Below are 16302 nucleotides of genomic sequence, written 5' to 3' on the forward strand. Positions count from 1 at the left end.
ATCCTCTTTTTCCCAAATTCTAATAGTATACTTGTTATTATATTATTTCTGATTTTAATGGAATTATTCTCCTAAAATAAAACTAAGACTTACAAATGTTTCTAAAACTTTCTCTATTGTAGTATAGAATAAAAAAACAATGATGAGAATGGAGAAAGAAATATACCTTAATCCCCACCCCGTGACTGACTCACTGAGCAAGTCTTCCATATTGGCCTCTGAAGGGAAACATATTAAAATACATAATTGTACTATATAAAGTTATTTTTTGGCTGCACATGCAGCTTGAGGGATTTTAGTTTCCCAGCTAGGGACTGAATCTGGGCTCTCAGCGGTGAAAGCACCAAGTCCTAATCACTGGACCACCAGGGAATCCCCTAAAGTTTGGGGTGTTTTTTGTTTTTTTTTTAAATCAAACATTTAAAATAAAAATTAAAAAATCAAATTCAAAATAAACTCAAACATCTGTAACAGAAATCTAACGGTATAATAACAAACTACTTTGAACTTCACAAACAGTAGTAAGGGCCTCATGGAAAAAGAGAAAAGTAAAAATCTCTGGTAGGGAGAAAGGCAAACAGAAAAGCTTAACAAACTGTCCACATACAACTCTAATTCCTATTTCTATTTTTTCAATTAATAAGTAAGGTAGGGGATGGAGAGGAAGAGAGAAAAATAATTTAAATGTGATAGCTTAAAACTGGTGTTTTATTCATACAAACAAGTTGCACAATGTGATATTACCTGTATATCAAGCTGGGAAACCTTCTCCTTGCTTTCATTTAACTGACTATTTAATTCACTGATGCTGGCTTCCAGGGAAAGGACACGGTCCTGTGCAGCTCTAAGATGTGCCTTCTGCTCCTGCACCTGGTCATGCAAATTCTCCTGGGCTTGTTTATGGCTTTCTGACTGATTCTTCAGCTTCTCTGTTAGCTGAGTTACCTGTCATATAAGCAGGGATCTAATTATGAAGGCCACAAATGATATAACAAGAATGAAGAAACCCAAATGTAAACACCATAAGAATGTTAAAATACCCTAAGATAGATTATCTCAACCTTTTTCTCCAAGAAAAATTATTCACATTTTTCCAAAAAATAAGTAAATATAACCTCTGAGAATCACAAGAAACAATATCAGATTCAGAGATTCTTACCATTTTTAAAACCAACTCTACTGAATTATAATTTAAATACAATTTACGCAATTCAATTATACAGTTTGAGGATTAATCAATATGTACATTCATTTAACCATCACCACAAACAAACAAGAAAACCTGATTACCCCCAAAAGCTTCTTCATGCACTCAATACACTTCACTCATCTCGCCCCAGACAATCACTGAGCTGACTATTAAGAGTTCTTTATATATTCTGGATGTTTCTCAATTGTCAGATGAGTGTCCTACATCTATTTTCTCCCAGTCTGTGTCTTAGCTTTTATTTTTGTAATGGTGTCTTTTGAAGAGCATCTGTTTTTAATTTAGGTGAAATCCAACTCATCTGATGTTTCTTTGGGGTACTCTGGATGGAATTCAGGAGTTTCTTGAATCTGTGCTTTCATATTTTTAATCAACTTTACAATTTTTCAGTCATTATTTCTATAAACATTTTTCTTTGACACAAATTATACACACACACACAAACATATGTATACACCATACACACACAAACATACATATATCCTAGACTACATGTTGCTATCCTAAAGGTCACTAAGGCACTCTTCATTTTTTACTCCAATCTTTTGTCTCTCTGGGCTTCATTGTGGACAGTTTCAATTACCTTGTCTTAATGGTCACTGATACTGTTTTTTCCACTCAATATATTCATTCAGTGAAATTTTCATTTTAGGTATTTTTTTAACCTCTAAAAGTTCTATTCTTTGTTTTCACTTCTATTTCCATTATTATAGTTTTTTCTTTAAATCCATATATTTTAAAAGCTGTGTTAAAGTACTTATATGATGACTCTATCCTCTCTTATTTCAGGTTTTATTCCATTGAATCACTTTTCTCTTACTTATAGCTCGTATGTTTTCCACTCTGTGTTATCTAGTAATTTTTTTTATATTTGTTATGACAAGTCTGAAATTTGTTGTCTTCTTTCAAAGAATATTGAATTTTGCTCCAGTAGGCAGTTAATATACTTGTGGTTCACCTGGATCCTTTTCAGGCTCATTCCCATGCTTATGTACACTAGCTTTTATTCTAGGGCTAATTCAGCTTTAATTCTAAGGTGTGACATTACTGGGGTTTCTGCTGAATGCCCCCAAGTGTCTGTCTTCTCTGACTGGTTAAGACCTGAATGTTTCCAAGCTCTCTGAGTTCTGATCATTTTTCAGTTGCAGCTCCTAATAACTGGTCATTGTCTGGCCTCATGGAATCTCTCCTTAAGAATGTAAAGGTTAGCATTCAGCTAAAGGTTCAAGCAAATCCCTACCCAGATTTCTGGACCTTTTTCTCTACATTGTTCCCTCGTCTCTGACATTCTGTCTGCAAATTTGAGTTCAATCTCCCTGAATTTCAAATCTCGCATGCTTTAGTTCGGAGACCGCTGTGCTTTCCTTGGATTCCCTCACCTTGCACCAGTCTGAAAAATCTCCAGGTCAAAAGCTGGAATGCTCAAAAGGCTCACTTTGCTTACTTCTCTTCTCTCAGGGATGAAACCCTGTGCATTTGTTGTGCAATGTCTGAAAACTAGTTTTACACAGTTTTTTCCACTTTTCCAGTTGTTTATAGTGGGAGGACTAAAGAGGTATCAGTTACTCCAACATGGCCGGAAGCAGAAGTACATAAACTTACTTTTTACTTATTCTTTCTTCAAAATTTTGTATACTTTTCTGATTAGTTGTGTATAATAAGCAAAGTTAATTTGTATGCAACTTTCAACCAAAAACTAGTCTAAACTGGAACTAAGGCTAACCTTGAAATCTGTGGGAAAAAAATTGTGTTATATTCTAATACTCAAATTAGAAAACTGCAACGACTTATTCTTTAATACTTTCTCATTTAGATAATTACAATTCCCTTATTGGACAATTCTTCCCAAAAAGCTATTTGGTAAGCTACTATTCTTTACAGTCTGAAAATGTATTAAGCTAAATTTTATAAGCTTCATTTAAACTAACATACAAATGTTAGAATAAGGCAACTAGTTAACAAAATTATTAACAGCTATGTATTCCAAAAACATATGTCATTAAAATATAGGTAACCACTAAGCCTAGAGATTAACCAATACAGAGTAACAACTAACACTTGATTAGTAGTTCAGTTTATATTTTGTTACTAACTTTTTTCCAAAACATCACAAAATGCCATGAGATAAGAATGTATTATTAATAACTTTTCAATAAGAGCTAACTATACTTTTCAAGTGAGCCAACAAAGTGAAATGATTTGCTCATGGTCACACAGGTAATAAATAACATCCTGGGACATGAACTCAGAATTCTTTCATCAAATCATGTTAATTTACTTTCACTACAATAGCAACCCACCTCTGAGGTAAATGAAGTATTTGTCAGAAACACAAAATAAATTTAAAAGTACTAAAAACAACAGAAGAATTATTTAGATAAAGCACTTAGTATGATTTAGAGAGATAAAAGTAAATTTTAGAAACAGAATACACTTGCAAGCTTACTTGTTCTTGTAATGTATGGTTTTTTTCTTGTAATTGGTTAAGAACAGCAGTCTCTCCCTCACCAGCCTGAATTTTTGCATAAAGATCTTCTCTCTCCTTTTCTAGTAAAGAAATATTTTCTTTGCTCTTCTGTAATAAGGCTTCAAGGTTCTGGATCTTTTGGTCCTTATCACCAATTTGACGTAGTACTTGTTCCAAATCATTCTGTAAAGAATCAAAAACTACTGCCTTAAGGATAGAGAACTTAAAAGTTATTCCTCAAACAAAATGACTGATAATAAATTTTAAGACTCAAACTCTTAGTGTTACTTTTTTTTTTATTATTAATCTACATTTTAAAATGGCAAACTTAAATAACTAGAACTACATATTTAACAATAAAACCTACATTACTGATAATAAACTAGAATTGAATAACCAATAAAAACCTTCAATTAACCACATTCTTACTCTAACACTCTGGCTTTACCGTCTACTACAAGTCTTGCTTAATCCGTTTTGGGACACATGGGACTCCTCATTATTCCTAATCACACGAGGCACACTTTCACTTTGGAACCTTTGCACTAATCGTCTCTTCTACCCGGCACACTTTCCCAAAAGTCAAATGGCTCATTCCCTCTTCTTCAAATGTTTGCTCAAATGCCACCTTCTCAATCATACCTACCATGATCATTGCATTTTAAATTGCAGCCTTTCTCAGTACTCTCTCTAGTAAATAGTTTTTCTTTCCATAGCACTTATCTTCTAACACACTAAATAATTCAGTTATTTTTCATGTTTATCTGCCTCTCACTACCTTGTCATAAGAATGTAGGCTCCAAGAAGGTGAAGATTTTTGTCTGTTTTATTCATCAATGTATCCAAGACACACATATTCTAAGATAATGAGTGAACAGAAAAAATAGGTGATTGAATTATAACACATATACACTCATGAAGGCTCATTTCAACACCCCAACTGGACTCTTCTATAGCTACATCAAGGGATCCCTTTTCTCCACTTTACCAAGGGCTTCCTTGTTGTACCTGCAGTAGCCCACCACACCCAGAACAACACTCATTCATATTGAGAGCTATCTGAGTCACAGTCTTTGCCTCTGCCTTAATCATTCTGAGAGAGCCAGAGAGCCTCTACTCAGAAAAGGCCCTAATGAGCCCTTCCGCAAGCTCACAGCAGCCCACACTATCTTGCTGAGACAGAGCCAGCAGCCAGCTGGTACCCTCAACAATGTGCGCCAACACTAAAACAGGTGAGATCAGTCACTTTCAAACATGCTTCTCATCCTCGAAGTTTCAATCATGAAACAATGAAAAGCAACCTCATCTCTCTGCTCTCATCCTCTGTTCCTGCCACTAAGACCCCTCTCTGCACAATCCACTAATCTTCCGGAACCACAGCTCCAGGCCTAAGCTTTTTCTAGAACTATCACTCTATTTCCAAAATGAAATTTGTTTCTCCCTCTACAGGTGCCAATTCCCTGTCAGCCCTCTCTGATATGTAAGCACTGTTCTGTTGGGCAAGCAAAAGAGGTTGACTTTTTCTAAATTTTTTTCTCACTGCCATTGATCGCTCCCTCAAATAAAAGCTTTAAGCTGCTCCGGGAGTTATGTATTCATTTCCTACATCTATGCTGTGTTGCCACCATCTATGAATCCCTACCTCATTCACTGAAGACTTGAGACCTGATTTAGTTTTTCTCTCAATCTCAGTTTCTGCCAATTTCCTGGGAAGTACAAAATAACATAGAGAATTAAGAATACAGTCTCAACATTCATAGCATCTTAATTCCTGGACCTTTACTCATCCTACTTAATCACCCACATGCAGGATCTTCTAGCAACCTGAAATTGTTTTAGATAAAAATATGTCAACTCTCCTACTCTGTGAACACAACTTCCTATCTGTCTTCCAATTTCATGACCTCATTTCTGCTCTTCAAGGAGACATCCCCCTCAATCTTCTTCTAGCTTATTTAGTGTATACTTAAGTTTTCTTCCTGAACCTCACGTATGGATAGGAACTACCTTAACTATTCTTTCATCTACATTCTCCATTTCCTTTTACCCACAAATTTCCAAAACAGCCACCCCAAAAAACCCCAATCCTTAGATCAATGTTGCAATCTGCTTTCTTCACGCCTACATTTCTAAGTAGTATTAGAACAAAATCACAAACCTACATAGATTGACACCACCACAGATTTCTAGACTCCAACCTCTATTACATATTCAGAATCATTTTTTCACTCTTATCACTGAGTGGAATTCTCGTCCTCATATATACCCCTGAACATCAACTTAAAAGCTTAATCTCTAATAATCTCAGCCTACCTGAAATTCAACTATTACCATTCCAACTGCATCCAAGGAGGGAAGGGGTTATCTTCAGGAATGCTCTACCATGATTTTTCTTCATCTTACCTATGAAATTTCATATATAATGTAATGTAATAATATATAATGACAAAACATGGTCCACTGGAGGGGGAATGGCAAACCACTCCAGTATTCTTGCCATGATCACCCCATGAAGTGTATAAAAAAGCAAAAAGATATGACACCAAAAGCTGGGTCCCTGGTCAGAAGGTGTCCATATGCTACTGGGGAAGAGCAGAAGACAACTACTAATAGCTCCAGGAAAAATTGAAGCAGCTGGGCCAAAGCAGAAATGACGCTCAGTTGTGGAGGTGTCTGGTGATGAAAGTAAAATGCGATGTTGTAAAGAACAGTATTGCATAGGAACCTAGAATGTTAGGTCCACGAATCAAGGTAAATTGGACGTGGACAAGGAGATGGGGAGATGGCAACAGAGTAAACATCAACATCTTAAGAATAAGTGAACTAAAATGGATGGGAATGGGCAAATTTAATTCAGATGACCATTATTATCTACTGCTGTGGGCAAGAATCCCAAAGAAGAAATGGGGTATCCCTCATAATCAACAAAGGAGTCTGAAATGCAGTAATTGGGTGCAAACTCAAAAACGACAGAATGATTTCAGCTCATTTCCAAGGCAAATAATTCAACATCACAGTAACCCAAGTCTATTCCCCAACCACTAATGCCAAAGAAGCTGATCAGGTCTATGAAGACCTACAAGACATCCTAGAACTACCACCAAAAGATGATGTCCTATTCATCATAGGGGATTGGAAAGCTAAAGTAGAAGTCAAGAGATACCTGAAGTAACATGGAGTTTGGCTTGGGAGTACAAAATGAAGCAGGCCACAGGCTAACAGAATCCTGCCAGAGAACACACTGGTGAGAGCAAACACCCTTTTTCAACAACACAAGAGATGAGTCTATGCATGGACATCACCAGATGGTCAATACCAAAATCAGACTGATTACATTCTTTGCAGCCGAAGATGAAGAAGCTCTATACAGTCAGAAAAACAAGACCTGGGGCTGACTGTGGCTCAGATCATGAACTTCTTCTAGCAAAATTCAGTCTTAAACTAAAGAAAGCAGAGAAAACTACTAGGCACTAGGCCAGTCAGGGAAATCATCCCAAAGAAAAAGAAATGCAAGAAGTAAAGGTGTAGTCTGAGAAACCTTTAGCAATAGCTGAGGAAAGAAGAGAAGTGGAAAGCAAGTGAGAAAGGGAAAGGTATATCCAAATGAATCCAGAGTTCCAGAGAAAAGCCAGGAGATAAGGTGCCCTTCTTCAGTCAACAGTGCAAAGAAATAGAGGAAAACAACAGAAGGCAGAAGATTACAGATCTCTTCAAGAAAATTGGCGATATCAAAGGAACATTGCATGCAAAGATGGGCTCAATAAAGGACAGAAATGGTAAAGATCTAATAGAAGCAGAAGAGATCAAGAAGAGATGGCAAGAATACACAGAACTGTACAAAGAAGATTTTAATGGTCTGGATAATCAAGATGGTATAGGGACTCACCTAGAGCCTGGAGTGTGAAGTCAAGTGGGCCTTGGAAGGCACTGCAGCCAATAAAGCTAGTGGAGGCGATGGAGTTCTAGCAGGGCTACTGAAAATCCTAAAAGACGGTGGTATAAAGTGCTGCACTCAATATGTCAGCAAATTTGGAAAACCCAGCAGTGGCCATGGGAATGGAAAAGGTCAATCTTCTTCCTGATTCCCAAGAAGGACAGTACCAAAAATGTTCAAACTACCAGACAATTGTGCTCACTTCCCATGCTAGTAAAATTATGCTCAAAATCCTTCAAGCTAGGCTTCAGCAATATGTAAACTGAGAACTTCCAGATGTAGACTCTGGGTTCAGAAATGGCACAGGAACCAGAGATCAAATTGCCAACATTCGCTGGATCATAGAAAAAGCAAAGGAATTCCAGAAAAAAAACCATCTACTTCTGTTTCATTGGCTATGCTATAAAGCCTATGACTGTGTGGATTATGACAAACTGTGGAAAACTCTTAAAGAGATGGGAATACCAGACCATCTTGCCTGTCTTCTGAGAAACCTGTATGTGGGTCAAGAAGCAAAAGAGGAGAAGGTGGAAGCAGTGAGAGATTTCCTCTTGTGGGCTCTAAAATTACTGCGGAGGTTGACCGCAGCCACGGAATTAGAAGACAGCTGCTTCTTGGAAGGAAAGCTATGACAAACCTAGACAGTATATTAAAAAGCAAAGACATTAGTTTGCCAACAAAAGTCTGTATAGTCAGGGCTACAGTCTTTCCAGTAGTCATGTATGGATGTGAAAGCCCATAAAGAAGACAGAGCACCAAAGAATTGATGTTTCAAACTATGGTGCTGGAGAACATTTTTGAGAGGCCCTTGGACACCAAGGGGATCAAACCAGCCAATCCTAAAGGAAATCAACCCTGAGTACTATTTGGAAAGGCTGATGCTGATGCTCCAGTACTTTGGCCACCTGATGTGAACAGCCAACCCACTGGAAAAGACCCTACTGCTGGGAAAGATTGAAGGCAGAAGAAGAGGGCAACCGAGGGTGGTTGGACAGCATCACCGATTCAATGGACATGAACTTGGGCAAATTCTGGGAGATGACGAGGGACAGGGAGGCCTGGCGTGAAGTCCAATGGGTTGCAAAGAGTCACAACTGGTCGCAGACACAACTTGGCGACTGAACAACAACATAAATAAAACAGACAACCAACAAGAACCTACTTATAGCACAGGCAACTATACTCAACATTTTATAATAATCTGTAAAGGAAAAGACCCTGATAAACCATATGTGTACATATATATAAACTATATGTATAATCTATTATATGTTATAGATTTTATATATATGTATCTGTGTGCATATATATAGTGAGAGGGAGAGAGGAGGAGAGGACTGAATCACTTTGCTGTACATGTGAAACTAACACTAAGTCAATTGTACTCAATAAATAAATGAATAAAACATACACACACACACGGGCTTCCCAGATAGCTCAGCAGGTAAAGAATCCACCTGCAATGCACGAGACCCCAGTTCCATTCCTGGATTGGGAAGATACCCTGGAGGGCATGGCAACCCACTCCAGTATTCTTGCCTAGAGGATCCCCATGGACAGAGGAGCCTGGAGGACTACAGTCCATGGGGTTGCAAAGAGTGGGACATGACTGAACTACCAAGCACAGCGCACGCGCGCGCGCGCACACACACACACACACACACACACACACACACACACCTTTCCTCAGTTATCCTTCAGAGGCTAAGCGTGAATTCACCACCACCCACTGTTACCAGTGACATCACAGTTTATGAACACCTCATTCCTCAGTCACCTCCCATTCTCCAGTATCCTCAATTATCCTCACTCTACTAGTCTCTTTGTCCTAGACTGGAAACATATTAAAGTATCTCTGGTTTTCTAGGAAGAAACACTTCCTAGATGAAGTTCCACTCCAGTTTCTGCCCAGTCTTTACATAATTCGCATTTAAATTTCAAAAGTAATGCATACTTACTTTCTCAAATATCTCATTTCTTATTTATTAGTCAAAAACCAGACACTCATATCTATCACTTTATTGAAATGATGTTTAACAATGTCACTGATTCTTCAGTGCTTAATCTAGTGATATCTTTCTTTTATCACACTGGGGGCCCTCACCACATCCTCACAGCTGCTGATTACTCCCAAGCTGACTCTCCCTAGTCCTTTGGCTTTCACTCTGCAAGTTCTCCTTAATTACTCTGATCATTCCCTTTCTTTGGGCTGTCCTACTCACCCAACCCTTAAATGTCTTGTGTTACTACTCGTCTATTTTGCTCATTATACCCTCTCCCTGGTTGACCACTTCTAATAATTTCATTTACCCCATAAATACGGTCTCTCACAGCTAATAAATAACACGGTCCCTTCCAACAGGCTTTAAATTAATACATCCCATAGGTGCCTCAAGACATGTCCAGAACTGAACTCATCACACTGACCATCTTTCTCATGTTAATTAACACAGTGGACAATACCTCCATTTATCATAAAGCCAGAGTTATCAGTCTGAAAGTCATTCCCTTTCTCTGTCATTTCCTACAACAATTAAGTCAATAAGTCCTATTTATTTTACCTCCAAAGTATTATTCATATTTGTCCCTATGATATTTTTTAGCAATTGCTTCAACTAAGACCATCATTTTTCATCTAATCTACTACATATATTAAGTCTTTTAACTGATCTTCTGTTTCAGAATATTCTCTCTGAAATCCATGTTTCACAAAAGCATGAGAATAATCTATTTAAAAATCAAATCTGGCTATGGCACATCTATCTTAAGACCTTCAGTACCTTTCTGTCTTCAAGGACAGACAGAAAGGCCTTTCATAAACTTACTAACATCTAATGTTCTGGCCTCTTCTCCAACTCATTTCTAAATTGCACCTTTGTTGTTGTTAAGTCACTAAGTTGTGTCTCTTTTGCAACCCCATGAACTATATAGCCCTTTAGGCTCCTTCTGTCCATGGGATTTCCCAGGCAAGAATACTGGAGTGGGTTGCCATGCCCTCTTTCAGGGGCTCTTCCCAACCTAGGGATCAAATCCGTGTCTTCTGCATTAGCAGATGAGTTCATTACCATTGAGCCACCACAGAAGCCCCAAATTACATCTTAGGCTCCAGCAAACCTAACAGTTTAGTTGATACTAGCTTCAGTATTCTTTTCCTTATAACTTCTACCAGGAATATGCTGTAGTTGCTGTTTAATCGCTAAGTTGTGTCCGACTCTTTGCAACCCCATGTACTTGTAGCCCACCAGGCTCCTCTATCCATGGGATTTCCCAGGCAAGAACACTGGAGCAGGTTGCTATTTCCTTCTCTAGGGGATCTTCCTGACCCAGGGATTAAACATGGGTCTCCTGCATTGCAGGCAGACTCTTTACCATCTGAGCTACTCATTATCACCATCTCTGTAAGCTAGAAACATTTACACAAACTTTGCAACAGATTGCTCTTATAAGGAAATTTTCAGTAACTGCTCTTTTCCAGATCTGAGTTAGATAACTGTCCTGTCTATGCTATCATAATAATTTATACACATATATACTCCTAGAACTATACTTATCACATTTCTTTGTTTTTAGGACTTTTTATACTGAGAACTCTGCCTGTCCTCTTTAGCATCCTTCTCTCATTCCTCTCCAGGGATTTAGAATATAACTAACTGGAAAGTTTAGAATAAGGAACTAAGAATGTTTAATTCAGCCCCTCCCAGCTTTATCTGTGACTGGATGAAAAAATTTAATTCTGAGGCACATTATGAGAAAGTCCACGTGGCTGCAGACCTAAGCCAAATTCTCTATCTCAGCTTTATGACCCTCTCTCTCTGTTACTCTTTATAATAAAACTTCTAGAGTTATCTATATTCATTATATCAAATTTCTCTCTTCCCATTTTCTTTGGAACTCCCTCTAACAGGCTTTTGACCTTCCTTCTCTTTACAAATTCCTCTTTATCAGTGTCACCAATGACCTCATGTTGCCAAATCCAAAGGATTCCCAGTCTTCATCTTGTTTGACCTCCCTCCTGCCAACCAGCCAAGCCAAAATCCCTAGAATCATCTTTGGTTTCTCTGTTGGTGCCCCATATCAATCTGTCAGTAAATCTGTCAGCCTTACCTTTAAAAGTATATCTAGAATCTGACTAATTTTCACTACTTACACTATTTACACTCTGTTCCAAGCCACACTATTTCTTAATTTTTAAAGTAGTCTCTTAGCTCATTTATTGGTTCCACTGATGTGTCCCTATGGTCTACTCTCAATACAATAGAGTAATCCTGTGAAATTATAAGTACCATCATGCTATCCCACTGCTCAGAACCCTCCAATGATTTCTCATCTCACTCATAATAAAATCCTTAAAATTATTAATGAAGCTCGACATGTTCTGATCCTTTGTGATCTCTACGACTGTGCCCCTTTATCTCTCTCATCACTCTAGCCATTGGCTTCTTGATGTTCCTAAGTACTCCTCCTGCCTTAGGGTCTTTTAAAGTATTGATGCTCTTCTCTCAGATATCCATATGGCTCACACCCTCTCTTCCTTTAGATCTTTTATCTTTCAGAGAGGCCTTCCCTGGCAACCCTATACAACCATGCAGTCCACCTCCAGCTCTCCAGATATTTCCTACTCCCCATCCCTTTTTCCCATACCACTTACCCTTATCTCCATACCACTTACCACATCTAACACCCTATATATTTTGCCTATTTACCTTGGCTACTGTTTCTCTTCCTCACTAAGCTCTACGAGAACAGACATTTTCTCTGCCACCATATGCACAAAAGCACTTCCATGGCTAAGAGGAGACTTTAATATATATTTGCTGACTGACTGAATGAAAGAACAAATAAATGAATTTAATATCTGGATCTCTATCCACCTGACTCCTTGCTACTATCCAAAGACAGACAAGAAAGACAGGCGTATTACTTCCTGCCTCCTTTCAACTCCAGCACTAGCTTGCGTATCACTAGATTGCCATTTCCCAGAAAGCAGGCACTATGTCTGACTCTGCACTCTAATTTCAGTGCTTACCTCAGTGCCTGACACATAGTGTTCCATAATATTCAAGGAATTAATGAAGACTACAGAATAGATTAATGTCAAATTCAAACTCACTTCAAACATCTGGCTACCATCTTCCTCTCCCCATATCAAAACAAAAAATTTAACTTCTTTTTAATTTTTTGAGCTATACTATAGAATCTGTACAAATTTAACTCAATCACTTACATTCCTATAACTACAATTCTAATGTTCATATGACAGTGCTGAAACAGGGAAAGACATGGCCAATAAATAGTAAGTTCCATCACAGGAAATACAGAATGTTATATTTTACTGAGTTAACTAAACTAAGAAATGTATTTGTCATTTTTAAATTTTTCAGAAGTCATTTTTAATAAATAATGTATTATGTATCAATAACAATCTAAATAATATCTTAAATAAATTTAGTATCAATTTCTTTTTAAAAAGAAATTTAATTTAATAAATTTTAATTTTTATATAAATTTTAGTGATATATTTATAGTAACTTTTTTATATTTAGAAAATTTTTTCAACACAGCAATCAAAGGAAAAGAATTTTCCAATTATCCAGATACTAAAAATCATCTGCTTTGCATTATCAAGTGCTTTGCATTATCCAACTTCACAACAAAAGCATAATGACTTGGTTCATCTTTGTTTAAAAGGCTAACACTTCAGATACTGTTTACCTGAGCTTCTCGAAGTTTTGCTGTAGTGTTTTGCTGCAGAGCTTGTTGTTCTTGATGCTGTTGCTTTGTTTTATCTAACTGATGCTGCAATTCTGTGGAACTGGTTACTTTTTCCTTCAACTTAAAAAAAAATGTAGACTGTCAGGTAACAATTTAAGGGCAGAATGCTATCATATAAACATCTGGCATTACTTCAAATCTCACAATTCTCAAGTCTGAATAGAAAATTAAATTATAACTTTAAAAGCAATATCTCATTACTTATAGAATTTTGACCTCAAAATTTAAGAAATTATTCCTTAAGAATTGATTCTCATCCTGAAAAGAATAAAATTCCTTCTCCAGGTTGGCATTTAGTTTATTACTGTTTTCATATGATAATATGATCAAGGAATTATATACAAATTTTTCTAATAATAATCTAAATAACAGTATCAGTATCTGTTTTACTTTTTTTTCATAATCATAATTGTTACTTATTAGGAAACAACAGCAAAATCTACACATTAATATTTGGGTCTAGGAGAAAATCTTTTGCTGCAGCTATAGATTTTAACTTTCAGTGTTTGTTCAATTCTAATAAAAGACACAGTTTAATGATACCTTTTACTTGAACCAAATAATAGTTAACCATTTTTGGCAACCACAGATTAAAATTAGGATAGCATTCAATCTTATGCTTAACATTTAAAAGAGAAAATCCTTAAGTGCAAACTCAGTTTATATGCACCAATTGTGTGTCAAAGCTATAAGCAGCTGTTCATTTTTCAGTTTCATTAGGAAACAGTCCTTCCTGGGTAGAAAGACTCTTGAGCAGCCTGACAGGTTCACCCCAAGGACTTAACCTGCCTGAAACTGAAGAGTAGCCATCTTTGTACATTTCTGTTGAGAACTTTAGGGAATACAATCACAACAAAAATGACTTAATGTAGTTAATAATAGGATGTTTTTACTGGAGCTGTTTTAATTTTATCCAACTTAAAAAAAATTCAATTAAAGCTCATGACCATAAAAAGATTAAACACAACAACATTTAAGATGTCTCAATTCTATCAATAAAGGTACTAACACAAACTCATCTGAAATGTGAGTTTACCTCTTCTTCTAAACGAGAAAGTTTGAGTTGTAGATCGGCCACTTGTTGTTCTTTATCCATCAACTTTTCACTTGAAAGCTGTCTCTGTTCCTTCAGCCTACCATGAGCTTCTCCTAGTTGGCGCTCTGTCTCCAGAAGTTTGCCATGTAACTTCAGAAAAGGAAAAAAAGTACATATATATGTATAAACATGTTGATCATCATTACTACTACCACCTACTTTCCAAACAATGTTTTATTTTTCACCAATAGAAATATACTAATTTTCATGGTACTTTAGAGGAACCTAAGATCCAATTGAATTTTAATCACATAAACTATGATGACTCACATAAAACTAATCATATCACAGGTTTCAGGTTTTTTACACTTTTAAAAGCCATACACACACACACACACACAGCGAACCTGAGGCTCTTATTTAAAGATAACTGTTGCAATTACTTGAGGAGCTTAAAACAAAACTTAAAAGTAAGACACTTAAGACACTCAGACCTATTCCACTAGTTTTTTATTTTTTCCACTAGTTTTTTAAAAATTCAAAATGATTCTTCTTGTTTTTCCATAGTCATGAACCACCACAATCGACTTCTTACATTTAGGTACTGAATAGAGCACAAGGTATTCTCAAGTCCTCAAACTGGTACACAATCTCTAAATAAAATAGAGGAATGAATATTTATTAAAATATTAGGTGACTTCATTAACTTTAAAATTGTCACCTAGTTAAAACTAAAGAAGAAACTTGTCTGGGGGCTAAGAGCTGTCACTTTCTGGAATTCCTTATTTTCTCTAATTTTACCAAAAAGAACAGCTGGTTTCTCTTGTGGGATTAGCTGGGGGGGGGGGGGGGGGGGAGATCCAGTTTAAAAAAAAAAAGGTTTGTATTAATTTTAGAAGAATTACTGCACAAGTGCTAGGAGTTCAGAACAAAAAAGAGGAGCAGGAAGATAAGGAAGCAAGACTTTTGGCAAGGTTTACACTGTGAAAGTGCATCCCAATTTCACAACACAGCAAGTCAGATTTCAGCATGTGCCTCGGAAACACTGAAGATTAATAATAAGCATTCTATAGCTGTTTTCAATCAAACCTATTCATGTTATATCTGAAAATATTAAGGATCTATAGCCTTTATGTCAAATATACATTGATATGCTTTATACTTTCATATTTCTCCATAAAAAATTCACAGCTGCCAAAGAAAAAATAAAGTTCTATCAGAAAAGTGGACACCCACTATTTTCCTATGCTATGAAACAACATGTGACTGTCAAAATATATTCTATACTCAAAGAAAACTAAAGTTTCAGGTCCACCCAGGGACGCCAAAAAAAAAGAAGAAAAGAAAACTGAAGTGAATTTCTAAAGTAAAATATACATTCCATTCCTGTTTTAGCTATAAAACAGGAATCAGTAACAGTCATTTATTACAGTCTTATCCTCAGGCTGACATTTTCTTCTTCCTCTGCCTCTTCTTAAAATGCAGTGAATGAGCACTGTAATAACTACCCAAACCCTCTCCTCCTCAAAAGTAGGTCCAATCCCCATATGTGATCTCTTAGAAGCACCATGTCCACCCCTACGTCGAGTTCCTAACTTGCTGGATAAGAATCTTCCAATGTCATTATTAATACAGAGATAATGAGACTTCTCCCCTAAAATTTAGCTTTGGTACATTTGAGCTGAAGCCCAGAAATCTGTTTCCTAACAAAAGAATTAGAGAATATTGAGCTTCAGGAACATTTAGGAATCATTTGCCAAAAAGCAACACTTTAAAAAGCAGCAGTTTAGATGGTAATGATAACCCTATATGCAAAACAGAAAAAGAGGCACAGAAGTACAGAACAGACTTTTGAACTCTGTGGGAGAAGGTGAGGGTGGGATGTT

The 16302-nt window shown here is 36.7% G+C and overlaps 1 protein-coding gene across 4 annotated transcripts in view; it reads right to left on the bottom strand.

Annotated features, from left to right (window-relative positions):
* Window positions 1-16302, bottom strand: part of EEA1 (early endosome antigen 1) — a 122969-nt gene that overhangs the window by 30963 nt on the left and 75704 nt on the right. For all 4 annotated transcript variants that reach the window (XM_065934196.1, XM_065934198.1, XM_065934200.1 and 1 more), the window contains 4 exons: window positions 14417-14566; window positions 13321-13440; window positions 3654-3857; window positions 745-945 (listed from right to left, as the gene is read on the bottom strand). In XM_065934196.1, the coding sequence (XP_065790268.1) occupies window positions 745-945; window positions 3654-3857; window positions 13321-13440; window positions 14417-14566 (675 nt within the window). The remainder of the gene's footprint in view (window positions 1-744; window positions 946-3653; window positions 3858-13320; window positions 13441-14416; window positions 14567-16302) is intronic.

This window comes from Muntiacus reevesi, chromosome 4 (genome assembly GCF_963930625.1).
Source record: "Muntiacus reevesi chromosome 4, mMunRee1.1, whole genome shotgun sequence".
Classification (NCBI taxonomy): Eukaryota; Metazoa; Chordata; class Mammalia; order Artiodactyla; family Cervidae; genus Muntiacus; species Muntiacus reevesi.